Source organism: Xenopus tropicalis, chromosome 3 (genome assembly GCF_000004195.4).
Source record: "Xenopus tropicalis strain Nigerian chromosome 3, UCB_Xtro_10.0, whole genome shotgun sequence".
NCBI lineage: Eukaryota > Metazoa > Chordata > Amphibia > Anura > Pipidae > Xenopus > Xenopus tropicalis.
In genome coordinates this window covers 81,747,793-81,765,667 of record NC_030679.2, presented here as the reverse complement: position 1 = coordinate 81,765,667, position 17,875 = coordinate 81,747,793, and the positions used below count along the sequence as shown (strand labels likewise).

At 37.4% G+C, this 17,875-nt stretch overlaps 1 protein-coding gene across 1 annotated transcript in view; it reads right to left on the bottom strand.

Annotated features, from left to right (window-relative positions):
- bend7 (BEN domain containing 7) overlaps positions 1–17,875 on the bottom strand; it is a 41,744-nt gene that overhangs the window by 5,779 nt on the left and 18,090 nt on the right. The window contains exons 3-7 of the mRNA XM_002935251.5: positions 11,864–12,160; positions 10,843–10,965; positions 4,974–5,236; positions 3,952–4,177; positions 1,990–2,115 (exon numbers count right to left, since the gene is read on the bottom strand). Of these exons, the coding sequence (XP_002935297.2) occupies positions 1,990–2,115; positions 3,952–4,177; positions 4,974–5,236; positions 10,843–10,965; positions 11,864–12,160 (1,035 nt within the window). The remainder of the gene's footprint in view (positions 1–1,989; positions 2,116–3,951; positions 4,178–4,973; positions 5,237–10,842; positions 10,966–11,863; positions 12,161–17,875) is intronic.

Below are 17,875 nucleotides of genomic sequence, written 5' to 3'. Positions count from 1 at the left end.
TAAAAGTACCCACAACCACCCCATACGTGAAGTACACTTACCTTTCAGGACATACAATCTACTTGCGCCGTCAGTTTATAATCTGGATAATTTGAACCCTAATAATATATTACTTTGCTCCTAATAAGTAAACTGAGGTAATTTTAACCTCTTATACAGTGAGTAGGAATAATTTGAGCTATTCATTATGGTAGGATTTTTCAGAATATACTTATCTCAGATTGCGAATAAAGTTGCAACACTATTTAATGTTCAAACCACATTAGAAGCAGCTCGGGAGAGCTGTTCACATTGATAGCAACAATTGTTGCGAATGAGATTGCAACATTACCGTACGGCTATCTACACAGGACATGAGCCTGATTGATATACTTAGAACCACCGTGACATCCTTGCAGGCAGTTTTTATACCTCCAGGAATCGGCAACATTTTGCTAACCGAGTTACCACATTCATATATACCAGCCGTTAATAGAACACTTAAGTGGTCGGCTTTTGACCGTATGTAATTGCAGAAGTACTAAGATTGCCCGTTGTTACTTTTAACTCTTTATTTTCCAACTCTTTTTCTGTTTTTTAACTTGTGGATTTTAATTAAATTTAATAAAGATTTATTTTATATTTATTAAGTGGTGTGCCAGGATTTTTGTGTCTTTCTATCCCACTTGTAACCGCATTATACACATACTGTGCACCCACTATTCTTGTGCGAGGTTACCTTTACTACGATCCTCTGTACCGTTCACACCTTTTAATCCCTGAATTGTTAACATGCTGAATTGTTCACACCTGAGGCTCAGACTGTAAGCACCCACACTGTTCACACCTCAGACTGTAGGAGCAGTGCCAGCATTGTATGTCACTGTATGCTGCCAGTGTGTGCTATACTCTGCCTACCCTATGCTGCCTGGTGTGCCATACACACAGGCAGCATAGGGCAAGCAGAGTATGGCACACACAGGAAGCAAAAGGCAGGCAGAGAATGGCACACACAGGCAGCATAGGGAAGGTAGGGTAGGTAGAGTATGGCACACACAGGCAGCATAAGGCAGGCAGAGTATGGCACACACAGGCAGCATAGGGAAGGCATAGTATAGCACACATAGGTAGGGCAGGGAGAGTATGTCACACAAGCAGCATAGGGCAGGCATAGTATGGCACGCATAGGCAGGGAAGGGCAGGGAGAGTGTGGCACACACAGGCAGCATAGGGCAGGCAGAGTGGCACATACAGGCAGGGAGAGTATGGCCCACACAGGCAGGGTAGGGCAGGAAGAGTATGGCACTGGCCTACTCAAAGTCCTCAATCCAACTGAGAATTTGTGGTCAGACTTGAAGATTCCTGTTCACAAGCGAAAACCATCCAACATAAGGAGCTGGAGTAGTTTTGACTTGAGGAAAGGGCAAAAATACCAGTGGCAAGCACATAGAGACTTATCCAAAGCAACTTGTAGCTGTAATTGCCGCAATAGGTGGCTCTACAAAGTAGTGACTTTAGGGGGGTGAACAGTTATGCACGCTGAAGTTTTCTTTTATTTTGTCCCATTTGTTGTTTGCTTCACAATAAAAAAAATACATCTTCAAAGTTGTAGGCATGTTCTGTAAATGAAATGGTGCAAACTCTCCAAATAATCCATTTTAATTCCAGGTTGTGAGGCAACAAAACATGAAAAATGGCAATACTTTCGCAAAGCACTGTATATGTGTTTGTGACCCAAGAAAAAAATACTATGAATGTTTTACGACATAGAATGTCATTTGGAGGCTAAACAGGCACCTAATGTCACCCTATACATGACAGTGAGAGGCACTGGCTGATAAGATTTTTTTAATCCATAGAAATCAAGTGCAATCTAATGAGATGTCTTGCAGCCCCATATTCCCATAAATGGAAAGATGGTTAGCAAATTTGTGCTAGAATACACCATCTTTAGGAGAAATACAATACAATCAGCATGCAATGACATTTTAAATTTTAGTTTTTACGCACCTAAATCGGAGCCTCTTTTTAATCTCCGCCTTGCAAGCTTTATCTGATCCTGAAGGATTTGTACCCAGTGTCGTGGGCCTGGGACTTTTTCCACATTGTTAGCAGTGCAGTACTTTTCTGTGAATACTAAGTAGCAAGCACAGATAAATATACATATTTATAGTTGTTAAAATAATACATTTATGCAGAACCCTGTTTTGTAAATACTTTAACATGTATGATGGAGAGCACTGCATCACTGGTGGATCAAGGACATGGCTATATAATAATCACAGTAGAGGAAATAGAAGACAGTTAGCCCTACAAATTAGGCATTTAAAGGGGTGGTTTGCTAACGTTTTAGTATGTTATGGAATGGCTAATTCTTAACAACTTTCCAATTGGTTATAATGTTTTCTTTTTTTATAGTTATTTGCTTTATTCTTCTGACTCTCCCCAACTTTCAATAGGGGTTACTTACACCAGTAAAAATAAAATGCTCTGTAAGGCTAAAATTTTATTGTTTTTTTAAATTTCATTGCTAATCTTTAAATAAAGTCCCTCTCCTATTTGTACTGCAGCTTCTCATTCAAATAAATGCCTGGTTGCTAGGGTAATTTAGACCCTAGCCACCAGATAGCTGTTGAAATTCTGAACCAGAGAGCTGCTAAATAAAAAGCTAAATAACTCAAAACCCACAAATAATAAAACATGAAAACCAACTGTAAATTGTTTTAAAGCATCACTCTCAACATCATTCTAAAAGTTAATTTAAAGGTATATCAACCCTTTAAAGGAGAAGGAAAGGTAAAAACTAAGTAAGCTTTATCAGTACAGCCATAAGCACTCACAGAAAATCTGTGAGAGTCCTCTCCTTTTTTGTAAACATGTTCTTCGGTATCTGACTTCTCTCAGAAAAATCTTTCATTCCCGGGACCAAAGTCTGCACAGCTCTCTCCTCTCTCCCTTCTCCTGCTCCCCCCTCCCAAAAGAATTCATACAATTCAGTCCCCCCTCCCATCAGAATGTGTAATCTGAGCTGCAGCAGGAAGCTAGGAAGACCAAGCTAAAATGGCAGCTGCAATCTTAAACAAATGAAGGGAGCTTCTAAGGCTCTTTGCTCAGGTATGGTAAAGCTTTTTGCAGAATAAATATATCTATTGGGAGTAAAATGCCAATATGACTTTCCTTCTCCTTTAAATACCCAAACCCCCAAAATTGTAGGTAGAACCAAAAGATTTTTTTTTTTTAAAAAAAATCCACTCTATAGTGTATGCTTAAAAATATTTTTCACAAATAGATTTTGAGATATTTTTTCCTACTGCAAACTACTCAACCATACTGTGCCTAAGTACTTCATTGCAAATTCAGTTAGAGCAGGTAAAGTCTGTCAGTGACTCACTGCATGAGTATATTGGTTACACCTAGGACAAAACAATGTTAGGTCGAAGAGCCCGCAAAAAGCGTATTTTTTCAAATATATGAAAAACTTCCCCATAGGATCATGTCACTTGTGGCATTAAAATGCCAATCTGCTGCCACTGGCCCCCATATTCCAGGCATTCAACTGTCAGTGCATACATAGGGCAGATCTAGGCCCAAAAATGCAGTTGAGATGGCAGCAGTATGTGTGACATCACATGAAAAGTGCTCAGAGCAACTTGCATTTCGTTGGAGGCTCTATGTTTTTTTCTTCACTGGTTTACACCCATTCTCCATAGTCTGCAACACACCCAAATCAAATGTACCTTTACTTGACAACAGTCTAACAGCCCTTAATGCAGCCACCAAAAGATAGCTTTTAATATATTTTTTCACCTTAAAAATTATCTTTAGCATGGTTTATCTATAGAGAATTTAACTCATACACCTTTTTTGAAATAGGATCATAAATATTAGAAGCAAATAGATATACAGAGCTGCATATACAGTTGACTTAACACTATAAATAGAGATATACATACAGACAAAATGAAGGATCACCTTTTATTGCTCCCACAATATTCTGATCCAAGCCTTGCCGATTGTCATTAAGACCCCGTTTCCTTTTCCCGTTGGGAAGTGATGTTGCCAATGTTTTGTCATCAAAAAATGCACACACCAGTTTTCTAAAGAGTAGACTTCCTGACCTTTTGTAGTTTGTTAGAATAGAGTCGAGCTGAGACTTCGGCATAAATACATCAAATCCCTCTGCGAGTTGGACGTCTGGCTACCAAAATAATACAGTTGTCAAGATGGCATACAAGAGAAACAGTTACTGTACTGAGGGAAAACCTTTTTTACCTAACCTCACTGAGGTAGTCCTGAGGTCTAATTTAGTGTGAATGAACTTACAAGGCCAGATTTATTTATTTATTCCTAGAAGTCATAAGTTACTGCTCAGTAAAGAAAGAATGATTGTAACGAAAGGCTTTTTACTCCTGACATATACAGCAATGTGGAATATGTGCTTTATAAATGCACATTAATAATAATAACAGTTGTGCTACATGAAATCTTCAACTCAACAACTGCTCTGATCTGAGTAATATGTGAATTGTCCAACAGAAACTAATAAACACTAAATTCAAAAATGCTAGCAACAACTGAAATGAATTTGTGAATAAATTCGAGTCTTTCAGTCTCTTTCATTTATAATCTTAATGACAGCTCCAAGTCATTCAAATCAACAACTGGTTTCAGGTAGGAACGTGGACCACTGTGGCCCTATTTATCAGTTAAAAACATAGCAAAATATGAGCCATAGAATTTTACAGAAAAATAATGTTTTCTCACAATAAAGCCACCACATTCATCATTATTTTTTATTTGATACATGTAATTATAACTATATATAGAACAAGTTTTAAATCACCATTACAGTATATAAGGAAGTACCTCTAAAAGAGAACTGTTTGCAAGGTAGAAATGTTATTTATTTTGCAGTGGTATTTTAAGAATTTATGAGTAACTCATTATATTGCTAGAGGCCAAAGCAACTAATTAACCTTTGCAGTGCAACTTACATCAGAGGATGAAGAATCAACAACAATTCCAAATCCCAGCATGTGCTCCTCCTCTTTCTTGGCTCTCCCTTTTTCTGTCAGACTGGACCTTTCTGGGAGCACCATGGCCTTGTGCTCTTTCTCACTCACACTTGGTGGGCTGATTACAGGAGATACTGCTGTATTCTTTAAAAGCACTTTTTTCTTTATTATTCTTTTCCTTGCCATGGCTGCCTTTTGATTGCAAATGCATGACTGCGGAACCTGCATACGGCTTTGCGAAACTGTAATAAAACACATATGCATGTATAAATGGTGTTAATTATTAGTTGTTTAGTTATTTTAAAGGTGAGGGCAAAACACTTCACCAGAAGTATACTGTATATATTGTGTGCCGCTTTCTACTTTGTAGCTGGGCAGGTTGTAAATATGGGAATAAAAGGAAAACTTTCAAGTTAGGGTTAGATTGTTTTTGCATTTTTAAATATAAATTACTGCTTTTGAAAATACATAATTCTGTTTCTTCAACATGGTCTCATTTGAGAATCTCTGTATATTGAATACATAGGGGTTCCCAACATTCATCTGCCCACACATCTGTACTAACTGGGATGTTTACTTTAAAGGAACAGTAACACCAAAAACTGAAAGTGTATCAAAGTAATTAAGCTATTATCTACTGTTTCCCTGCACTGGTAAAAGTTGTGTGTTTGCTTCAGAAACACTACTATAGTTTATGTAAACAAAAATGCTGTGTAGCCATGGGGGTACCCATTCAAATTGAAAAAAGGAGAAAAGGCACAGGTTATATAGCAGATAAATTGCATAGATTCCTATTGTATTCTACAAAGCTTATCTGCTATTATCTGTTTGCTTATGTAACCTGTGCCTTTGGCCCCTATGGCTAGACAGCAGCTTATTTATATTAACTGAAATAGTTTTTTTGAAGCAAACCAGTGCAGGGCAACAATACATTATCATTTAAATTTTTTTATTTTACTGTTCCTTTAATTGTTGTCAGGGCCACATTTAGGCAAAGAAAGGCCCCAACCTCCAAGAAAGCTGTGGCAGAGATACCTTACTTCAATATAGTAGGGCAGAGATTTCCTTATTTTGCACATTGCTGGCAAACAAATAAGCAGTACCTTACAACACATCTCTACACGGGACACCACAAGAAACAAATATACTTAAGGTACCAGCTTTTTTACATAAAAGATCCCTTAAAACATTTAGTAAAAGTAAGTAAGTAAAATGCATATTTTTATTGTAAAGCTCTTCTAGTTCATTTCTTCCATTTCTACTGTATACATCATGCAATGCGGTAGTTGAGTGTGCCAGCCTCCAGCAGCGTGTGGACACGGCGTGCGCGCGACATTCTGCACAGCGCGCCGCTGCAGGTAAGGACACAGTGGAGCACAGGAGGAGCACCCCCCTCCCTGGACCCCCCCGTGCCCGGCCTTAAGGAGAATGTGGACACAGTGTGCGCGCTACAGTTAGTTACTGTTGCTACTGTTAGTGCCAACATCTTGCCGAATGACAATGACAGTAAGTGACACAAAAGGCAGCACCGTTACTCCACACTATTGAAATGCTTGGTTATGATATCCTTGTGCTAGCCGTGGGCCCTAGCATTGCTTAATACACTCACATTTGTTTATATTAGGGCTGTTTGCTGGAAAATCCATAGCCTGAATAAATGGAGCTTTTCTTTAAAAATTAAAAAACACCCTCAACCCCCTATCTAACCCCCACCCAACTTTCTTTAACCCCCCCTTTTCCTTCTTCCTTCTTTTTTGTTTCATATATTTCATATGTATTTTACCTTGCTGTAAAACAACCAATAAAAACAAAGTTAAAAAAAAAAAAAAAATCCATATGCATGGTTGCTTCCGCTCTACTTGTAATTCCATTAATATTTTAAAATTAAAGGCATGTATACTTTGCAATTTGGTGTATTTAAAGAATACAGAAATGCCATATTTACTTATGGGATTAAAGATTTTGTATACCGGTATATGGATGCTTTTCATGCTGCACCATTGAGGGGCTTATACTCGAGTCAATAAGTTTTTCCAGTTTTCTTAGGTAAAATTAGGTACCTCGGCTTATATTCGGATCGGCTTATACTCGAGTATATACGGTAATACATGATACAGTAATTAAGCTATTAATGTGTTCTCAAAAAATACATACAAAGTAGGTACAGCCCATCATTTCTCTAGATATAAAATTAACAGTCACATTTACTTAAACTCATCTTTTTCTGGCCTTGACAGAAAAAACCTCAACACGGTATAAATTCGAATTAAACTTAATCATTGTTGTATTTATAAAATGTCACGATAATGCTTGAATCTTTCGTAAGAAAATTTCAAATTTTATGTTAGAAAATCGCAAATTTTTCAAGCCACAACTATATATATATTTGAAACTCGAAAAATTTGAGTTTAAACGAACGTTCATTTCCATTAATCTTCTTTATTTTTGCCAAACAGGAATTGCTCCAGCAGCCATTTTAGGAGCATTGGTACTCATTCTAGTTTCACTTGAATGTGGGTGAAACTGAAAACAATAATGGGATTAAATTCCCCTTGAAAATGTGTCAAGGACAGGCTATTCTATTCCTCTTCTATTCCAAGCCTTGAAAGGACTCAATTGTACTCGACAAATCAACCTGTCGAATTTTTTTTTTTTTTTACAAAAAAAAGTTAACTAAACATTAATAAATCACAAATTACGGGAGTTATTTTAGAAAAAATCAAATGTTTCGGGCAAAATTTCCAGAAAAATCTAATTTTTCAAGAAACAATATCAATGGCAAAAGCCCATTTGTAAATCAACTTTTTCTTAAAATTTCTTAGTAAATGTGCTCCTAAGTATTCTAAAAATTACAAGTTAGGTTTTAATGTAGGGTGTTTCATAATTATAAACATGTTAGTAATACATTTGCAGACCTTGCCAATACATCTCCCATTGATTTCTACATAAACTCCGCAGCTTTCATATACCAGTTCTTAATAAATCTCAAATTGAGGTTCTAGATACTCCACAAATTTACATTTTTTACTTAAAAAAACATAAACAACTGTAAATATGTAATATAAGCATCACCATACTGAAATAAGAAACTTTCTAAACATTCTGTACTGTTTCTGAAATAATCACATTTATCTTTACTATGATCCCCTCTCAGCATTTGTTTATCTTCATTCCCTCTTTATGCAGAAGTTGATTTTGATTGACAGTAAGGTCCAATATATCTTTTTTTTGGGGGGGGGTGCTCTTGCACAAACCCTTCATTTAGAGAGACAGAATTTTTAGTGATTTTAAAGGGAAACTATACCCCCCAAACAGTGTCGGCCTCTATAAAAATATATTGCATAAACCAGCTCATATGTAAAACTCTGCTTCATCTAAATAAACCATTTTCATAAAAATATACTTTTTTAGTAGTAAGTTAGGAATTAAAGTGATACTGACACCAAAAATAAAGATGTTTTTTAAACCTTTCATTGCTTTATCATTGTATTATCTCTTTAATTTCAACCTATAACCATATAGCTATCACTTTTACATTGCCATTCTGGTCTCATGGGTTTCTCTCTGAGGGGGCTGCCTTGTTTGGGCAGTTGTTGTTTGAAAACACTGCCCTTAATTTTAGTTTGAAAATCCTAGCCAATCGGATTCAGTGCTGCACATACAAACTATTTCTAATGAAATCTTTTAATGCTGAAGTACAACAGTGGACAGTGGTGTTTAGGAATGAGGCTTTTGCATTCCTTTCTAAGCATATTTGCTCTGATACCCTTTGAACTGGCCGTCTCTGTCATGGACGCTCTATAGCAGGCACAAGCAGACAAAGTGTATACTTGTTATCTATATGGGATCGTGTTCCTTTCAAATAATAAATCACAGCAGGACTAATTAGTATAGTTCTGGTGCAAAGATTTATTGAGAAGACACTTACAGGCAGCGCTGCCCAGCTTCAGCTGACGTCAGTGAAGTGAAACACTAATTGACAGGTTGAAAAGTGCCAGTCGGGTTTGCAAAACAGTCGGGTTTCAGACATTCAGGTAACTTTACTAAATAAAGCAGACATCTGGGCAAAAAACAATCAATATAACCCATAGCTAACTTTTGATGTACCATACCTCCCAACATTTGAAAAATGAAAAGAGGGACAAATAGACTTGGCGTGTGCAGCGCGAAATTTTTTGGCCACGCCCACTTTGTGGCCACGCCCCAATTACCACACCCCATTTTTAAAATAGTGCCCACGATGGCCCAATAGACAGCACCCCCATAGACAGTGCCCCCCATACACAGTGCCCCATTTGCCCCCATAAACAGTACCCCCCATAGACAGTGCCCCCAATTGACCCCATAGACCATGCCCTCAATTGCCCCACAGACAGTAGCCCCCGTACAAAGTGCCCCCATAGAAAGTACCCTCCATACACAATGCCCCCATAGAAAGTGCCCCCATACACAGTAGCCCTCCTTACACAGTGCCCCCCCATACACAGTAGCCCTCCTTACACAGTGCCCCCCCATACACAGTAGCCCTCCTTACACAGTGTCCCCCCATACAGTGCCCCCCATACACAGAGGCCCCCAATTGCCCCCATAGTGAGTACCTCCAATAGAAAATGCCCCCATAGACTTCTTGCGGCTCCTGCTCCTTATTCGGCTCCTCGTACGGCGGCAACAGGACCTTTTATAAGGTTGCGCCCGCTCCTGTACGAGGAGCCGAATAAGGAGCGTCCCGCTGGCCTGGATAGTTTAATGAATGTTCTGCATTTCCGTAATGCGGGACATTCATTGAACAATCCGGGACAGCGGGATGCGCTGTAAAAACCGGGACTGTCCCCAGAAAAGCGGGACAGTTGGGGGGTATGATGTACACCATTATTTTGAGGACTACATTTTTCATGTCAGTATCATAGTGCACACAAACAAGCCAAGACACACATACATGCTAGGCCATATCAGCTAATGAATGGTCAGAGTTCTGCCTTTTGCTTCCACACTATTTCCTGTTACAGTTGGAACTGCAGTATTTCTGGTCATGTGATCTCTGAGGAAGCACACAGATCACAAATGGTGGATAAAGGGAAGGGATGTAAAATGACAACATTTACTGACATATATATATTCCAGTTTGGTGAGATTCTTTAATAGGTCACTTAACACAATATGATCGATCTGTTGGTTAAGTATTCATTCTGGGGGTATTGTTTTCCTTTAAAATCTAGGCAAAAGGAGCCCCCCCCCAAAGTTGTATTAGACCTAACTGGTCAAAATCAGATGGATGCTAAGAGGGGAAGAGTGAAGATTTTTTGAGAAACTGGTCAAAAATAATAATTGATTATATTTAGAAAGTATCTTATTTCAGTATGATGAAGCTTTTATTCAATTTTCATTTTTGCGATAGTTCCCCTTTAATAAAGATATATACACGAAAGCCATGAATATCCTGTAAAATGTATCCTTATAAACGTTGCTTAGTTATATCATCAGTTATAATCAGTGCTTAGTGATGCAAAATTAGAAGTATATTAGAAGTCTCCTCAGAATTTCATGACTTGTATAAGGTCATGGAACTCCTTAGTGACTTATGCTATCCTTATATATTACAATAGGGAGTACATTATTTACTATATGTGAAAATGAGACATTAAATAAACCCAATAGGATTTTTTGCTCCCAATATATATTCATACAGCTTGGTTGGAATCATGTACAAGAATTATTTCCTTACAACTGAGTCTATGGGAGAAGGCCTTCATGTCATTCACAGCATCTTGGAAAACAGGTTTAAAAATAAAAGATCCTCTACCTGTCTAAAATATATTAACAATAAAATATGATCCAAAGAGAAACACACCTGCTTGTACTTGCATAAATTTCCTCATTGCTTTCAGCTCCTGCAGGATGGCTTGCAGGGTTGGCTGGCAATTACATGTACAACACTTTGATTCTGTTGGTGTATTTGCCATTCTTATATCTCCTATTAAAGAACAAACAATAGTGAAAACTGTAAATTTAAGGTGAACATCTCTCATAAATCAGTATCATAGGCAGAAAAATAATCATAATAAATAAATAAAATTTACTAAAACCATAAGAAATTCATAAGAAAAATAAAAAATCGATTTGTATTAGTGGACTCTGTGTGGAGAAACAGAAAGAATATAAAGGTATGCATTCATTATAGATACCTGCAGTTTGTGGGTAATTTATAGTCATGCCCTGGCTGTGTTCCAGGAGTATTTAAAAACACAATGCAAAGGGATCAGCCAATGAAAGAGCTCTAACTTCTAAATGGGAACATTCACTATCAATCTAAAGGCAAAAGAACACTGGGAAATATCAAGAGTGGGCTGGCAGTTGATAAAATGACTAAAATTAATAGCCTGGACCTTGAGGTGTATTTGCAAATCAGAATATTATCATTTGGAAATGAAGCAGAGAGTGTTTCAAAGAAACCTGAATAGTCAAGTTTGTGTTTTTTTCTAGAAAAACCATTGCACACTGGCGAGAATCTAATTTTTCGATTTAGTTTCAATGAGGCTGAAAAATATTCCATGCCATGCCTTTTGTCCATCCATTGGCCATGTCTGTATAGAGCAGTTTCATTTATAATAGGATTTCTTTTTTTTTAATTCTGTGTTTTTTTTCCCAAGTAAACTGGTAAAGTTAGTAAAGAATATTCTCACAGACCACTATACAAGCTTGCCAACTTTTACTCACTATTTTTTTTTTTTAATAAATCCTGTCTATTCAAGGTTTACAAAAATGCAAAATATTGAGAGAGAGGCCACAGTCATATAGCAAGTAGTTCTGCATAAATACCTGTAAAAATGTAACTTTTTCTATGATAAAATCTCAGCTTCTATTTTACATACCATTCAGCCCTGCATTTTTATGATGATTCTGAACAGTTTTTGACCGTGTTCCATACTGTCCTGAAAATTCTGTCGTCTGTATAGGTGCATTGTTCCATGGGTTCTGGGAAGGATGCGTAGCCTGTTCTGCTGCACAGGGAGTGTTCAAGCTCTCTGCCCAATGCAGGTCCAATTCATGAGGTTCTTGTTTGAGCTTCTCTCCCTCTTTTCCAACCCTCTGATAGACTCTGCCAGTGCTGTCATTTAGAAGCCTTCTCATACCAGTGATCTGCTTCTTAATTTCCATGCCTTCATCACCTGGAAAAAGAATACTGTCAAAATACTATAAGAATGGAAAACAGTATTAAGGGTAAAATTTTAATACCGTGTTGCGCCTTTAGGGCTATATGATAGTAATATATTATTTTTTTACTTAGAATACCTTTGTATTAGCAAAAAGATTACTGGGGACGTCATGGCCCTATATCCTTATTAAAGAAGTTGTATTTCTATTCCCTGTGATACTAAAAAACACCTTTATAAATAACAGCAAAAAGAAGTAAACATTATTTTTAAAATGCAAACTATATATGGATTCGTACAGTACAGTGTTCAGTGCATGACTTTTGAGACTGTTGTGTTTCATTGAAAGCTTTTGTACCAGATACCCAACAATGGTTAAGCTGGCCATACACGCACCGATACTATCGTACGAAACCTCGTTTCGTACGATATTCGGTGCGTGTATGGCATGTCGGCGAGTTGACCGATATCGCAGGAAGCTGCTGATATCGGACGACTCGCCGATCGGCCAGGTTAGAAAATTTTGATCGGGCGCCATAGAAGGCGCCTGACCAAAATCTGCCGTCAGGGCTGAATCAGCAGAAGGAGGTAGAAATCCTATTGTTTCTACCTCCTTATCTGCTGTTTCAGCCCTGACGGTGTGTGGCGGATCTGACGATGTTTCGTGCGACCGATGGTCGCACGAAACATCGTTAGATCGCCACGTGTATGGCCACCTTTAGAAAATGACTCTCACACCATTGTTAACAATGCATATTGTCACATTTAAAAATTTCCAATTGACAGATACAAAGGCAGACGATGGAATTCTAATGCACGGCAGGAGGTTTTGACCTGGACAACCCAGTTTTCGGAAGGGCTGCACGGGTCAAAACCTCCTGCCTGGTTTCCCTAATTAGGAAAACCGGGGCCCCCCCGGCCCCCTGCTTGGCTTTCTTAGCCAGCAGAGGTGGCAACCCAACTTGAACCTCAGGAGATTTTTAATCTTTATTTAAAATTTATTATATAATTACCTATTGTAAATTATATTTGCTGCACTTCTAGTGATCACTTTAGCAGCCTGTGCATTTGCATATCTCCTAAGATTCAGGATGTTTTAGAACACAGCCCAAACCACCCAGTCATGGGCTGGGACCCATCTAACACCCTGCCTTCTTTCCTATAATTCCCACCTCTTCTCAGGACCAAAAATCAGAACTGACAGACCGAAACAGAGATACCTGCAAAGTATTTCTAATAATTTTAAATTAAAGCATATGTTCATGTACTCTGACAGACCAAGCAATGTGTATCAGAAATTAGGTTGTCCTATATTTTCTGAAGTGAGAAGGCTTAGAAAAGGGTGGAGTGCTACTTTAGAAGCTGCCAGATTGTTTGATAATTTATGCTTAATGAAAACATTTTGCTGACATATGACTTTTATATTGCTTATATGCACTATATGGCAATATGTCATGTGAGTGGAAGCAAATTCCAACGGAAAATGTGTAATATATACTATGCGACAGATATAGAATTTTAAGTACTTCCACCTGAGGCTATACAGGTATAAGATATATGCTTGGATACTGGTCCTGGTCTGCAAAAAATAATTTTGAACTTAAATAAACCCAATAAGATTGTATTGCCATGAATATGAATTTGTGCAGCTTTGTTTCCATCAAGTATAAGGTACTGTTTAATTTTTACAGTGGGTTACAGAGGAAAGATAAACTGACTGACAAACAGATGCACAAACTACAAACAGATAGGAAGTGGACAGGGAGAAAAACACTGGCAAGCACACTAGGGGGGCAATTTACTAATCCACGAACGGAACGAAAACGGCTGAATGCGTTTTTTTTCGTAATGATGCAGTATTTTTTTCGTCGCCGTCGCAACTTTTTTGTAAATTGTCGCAACTTTTTTGTAGCCGTTACGACTTGCATGAATTGTCACGACTATTTCGTAGCCGTCGCGAAAAAATCGGAAAGGTTTGCCTGCCGTTTACTAGCGCTCAATACGAAAAAGTCGCGACAATTCGCGCAAGTCGTAACGGCTGCAAAAAAGTCACGACAATTCGCGCAAGTCATAACGGCTATGAAAAAGTCGCGACAATTCACGAAAAAGTTGCGACGGCAACGGAAAAATCGCAAAAAATACGAAAAAGTCGCAAAAAATACGAAAAAGTCGCAAAATGTTCGTTTCCAATCCGATTTTTCCCCATTCGGGATTCGAATTCGTGGATTAGTAAATCAGCCCCTAGGTGTCAATGCCCTTACAACTGCACACATAAATATCTTCCTCTTCTTCTGGCCTGCTGCTTTGGAGTAAAATTAGAGTAATAGTAACTAACATAGCCTGACAAGTGTATTTGCAAACAGTTTTTAGTCAATGTATCGATGTATGTATAACTTTACTTATAAAGCACTATATGAAAAAGCAGCGCTGTACAATATAAAAGTACAGACATGGAGGACAAGCATAGTAATAGATAGTAAATTAGTAGGAAAAAGTCCCTACTCCTTGGAGCTTAAAATTTAAGTTGGATGAAACATACAGGACCAAACAGGAAGCAAAAGTGCACAAAGGTTTTGGTATTGGCCCTTAAATCAGATAAAGCCAGATAACATTCTAGTGTTCAAATAGGTACGGTAGGGGTTTCTTTTTGAAGTCATTCAAATCTTTAAATATTGTATAGCAGCATCAGAAAATAGAAATTTGCTTGCAGGGTTTTTTTTTTTTTTTCAAAAATAGTAGAAGAAAGTGACCTTTTGGTGATCTCAGAAACTGGATTCCCGGAAACAAGTGCATTGTGGTTTTGTCACCTTCACTTCCTAGAATTCTAGGTCTGAAGAAATCTATACCAATCTGTAAGTTTATGATGCAGGCAAAATTAAGTGCCCTACTGCTATCATACAAAAAACATTTGATCAATATAGCAACACATTATTTTCAGCTTTCACAAAATATTACCAATAGAAATTATTTAAAGATATTCACACTAAGAACCAGCTAATTTATTTCTCTTATGGTCAAGTTATTGTAACAGAGCAGAGGAAATGTTGGCAAAATGCATTAAAATCAGGGGAATACTGTAGACTGATGGGAGACCGGGAAAAGGGGGGCCAAAATTGGGTAAGCACACTGTTCCCATTTGCAGTGTAGAACTTTTGCACCCAAACTTTTTGGTAGGCCAGACAAAGCACTACTCAGTTTGCTAGTTCGGTACAAGGAAACCACACAAGCTTTCTTGGAGTACATGTTTGTCAGGTAAACATTATAATAAGAGTGTCCTCCCTAAAGGCTTGGGTAGTTTTCCTTGAACTCCATGGTAGTAAAGCATTATACTGTGTTAGCCATTGAAAAATTGCAGAAAATGTAAGGTTAGGTGATACCTTTTATTGGCTGAGTAAGTAAAAATTGCAAGCTTTTAAGATGATAGTATTACATCTCTTCTTCAAGCTTAAAGATGTTACATTAAATGAAACTCTAATAGACAACATTTATACACACCACTACAGAATAGGGTGGGGTTAACTAAAGAGTGCACACGTGGGAATAAGACAAGCAAAAAGTGAAGAGACAAGATAAGGGTCCACTGGAAGGGGATAACAAATGGATGTAGATATTTTCTACTTCACACGTCCATATCAAACTGTAATAAATAAAATACAAATAGGAAATGTGTAAAGGCAAGATAATATTTAGACCCAGATATTGATAAGCCTCCCAGAATAAATAATTTAGCTTCACTCTGACAAGGATGCAAATACTAGTACAATGAACTGCACTGGTCAACCAAAGATTCTATGTCTTGTTTGTACTAGAGCTGGATGCTGAAATGCATGAAATACCAGGAAAATAGAAAATAAAACTAACTAGACTACCTTTTGGAGCACTCACCCAGCACCTGATCAGGGAACTAGCACTTATATTGTAATGTCAACCACTGTGACCTACAGCACTTATACCGCATTTGCCTATTTGTGTCTGTAAGTTACCCTCCCATATAGATTGTAAGCTCTACGGGGCAGGGACCTCCTTCCTCTTGTGTCCTCGACTCTTAACTTATTGCAGCTGTATTTATCTTGTATTTATTGTTATACTTTGTATTTATTTATTATTATCTTAACATCCTGTTTGTATTAATGTATTCTACTGTACAGCGCTGCGTACATAAGTAGCACTTTATAAATAAAGATATACATACATACAAATAAAACAATGTAAAATGTAATATTTATAATGTAATGCAATAAATAAAATATAATACTACCCCCCGCCCTCTCACAGCCACAGCTTCCACAGCTTCCACCACTGACACCCCCACTTGCTTGCTAATTTCTTCACTTTCCATCCTGCTGGACCTACAGCTTTGCTCATAAATGTGCCCCCTCCAACTGTGCCCTAGGCACATATTTACCTTACCAACCCCTATTTTCAGCCCTGCAACAGAATAATAATGGTGCAATATAAATCTATTTCTCAGCATTGATTATATGAATGAAAACAACCTGGAATAAGCATCAGAATGGTTCTTGTTTTTAGGGGTACAGCTCTCTAGCAATCAGATGGCATTTTTACTATCAGGTTAGCATGATGAAATTAGTTCACACAACCAAATATAATATCAATATCTACATCATGCTAAACAATATTTTTAACATGATCAATTCTGAAAACAAATGTTATTTTCTGTTATTTTCTGCTACTTCTCAGAGATTCTAAATCTATTGGTTATTGGTAATTTCAAGAAAGTATTTACCCCTTTCAGAAAATGTCGGGACCACAAGTGCATTAGGACGAGAAAGCAAGGGCTAAGGAGGAAGGTGGCTCTAGAAAGAAGTACTTGGCTGTTTTGTTTATTTACTTAAGATAAAAGTAAGGCCTTATCATTTGAAAGTACAAAAAAACTAACCATCTGTTATGGGGGTCCCATCAATTTATGCTATATTCTTATTATTTAGGTTTATATGTAATCTCTAGTAAACATTTATCTTTAGTATTAAACCATACTGTGTCATTGTAAAAAAAGGGTTTTATCTGAAATAAACAATTTACTCCTACTCCTAGAGGAAGGGAGATATCTTCATCTTCTCTAAAATTTTAAGAGGAGGAAGATATCACATACTCTTTAACAGCAAAACAGATCCCGGTTCTAAAGATGCAGTATGCATTGTTCAGTGACAAGGATGCCAGTAAATATTGACAAAGACATATCTGCAGAAACTTATAAGATTAGTACAAAAACCCAATAACACAATAGTTTCACCTAAAAAAACAAATGGAGTTTGTCTTTAATGCTATTGGAGGCACAAATGAGCATCTTCTAAAAATTCCACTAGAATATGTACAAAGTATGTGAAAATTAAAAGAGTATTGTGTTCCCTGTTAAAGTTGAGTTGCAACAGTATTCACCATTGTTTCTCAACAAATATTTGCTCCACATTAATATGAATAGAGCTGAGATTAGAAAGAGAGAATCTTACAAGCCAACTAAATTAGAAACTCTCTTGATCTGCATAATGCTCATAAATGTGCAAAGCACTTTATATTGAAAGTATGAAAGGATTATAGCAATACAGAATTATGGTTTAACTAATTCACTTGCTAGAATTGCCACATATGAAACCTTTATACTTGCACACAGTCCTTGAACCATCAAATGTGCAGCTTGAGGTAATTGAATTTTGCATTTCAACCTCAAAGATGTTTGAAATTATTTAAATTGGATTTGCAGTACAAGGA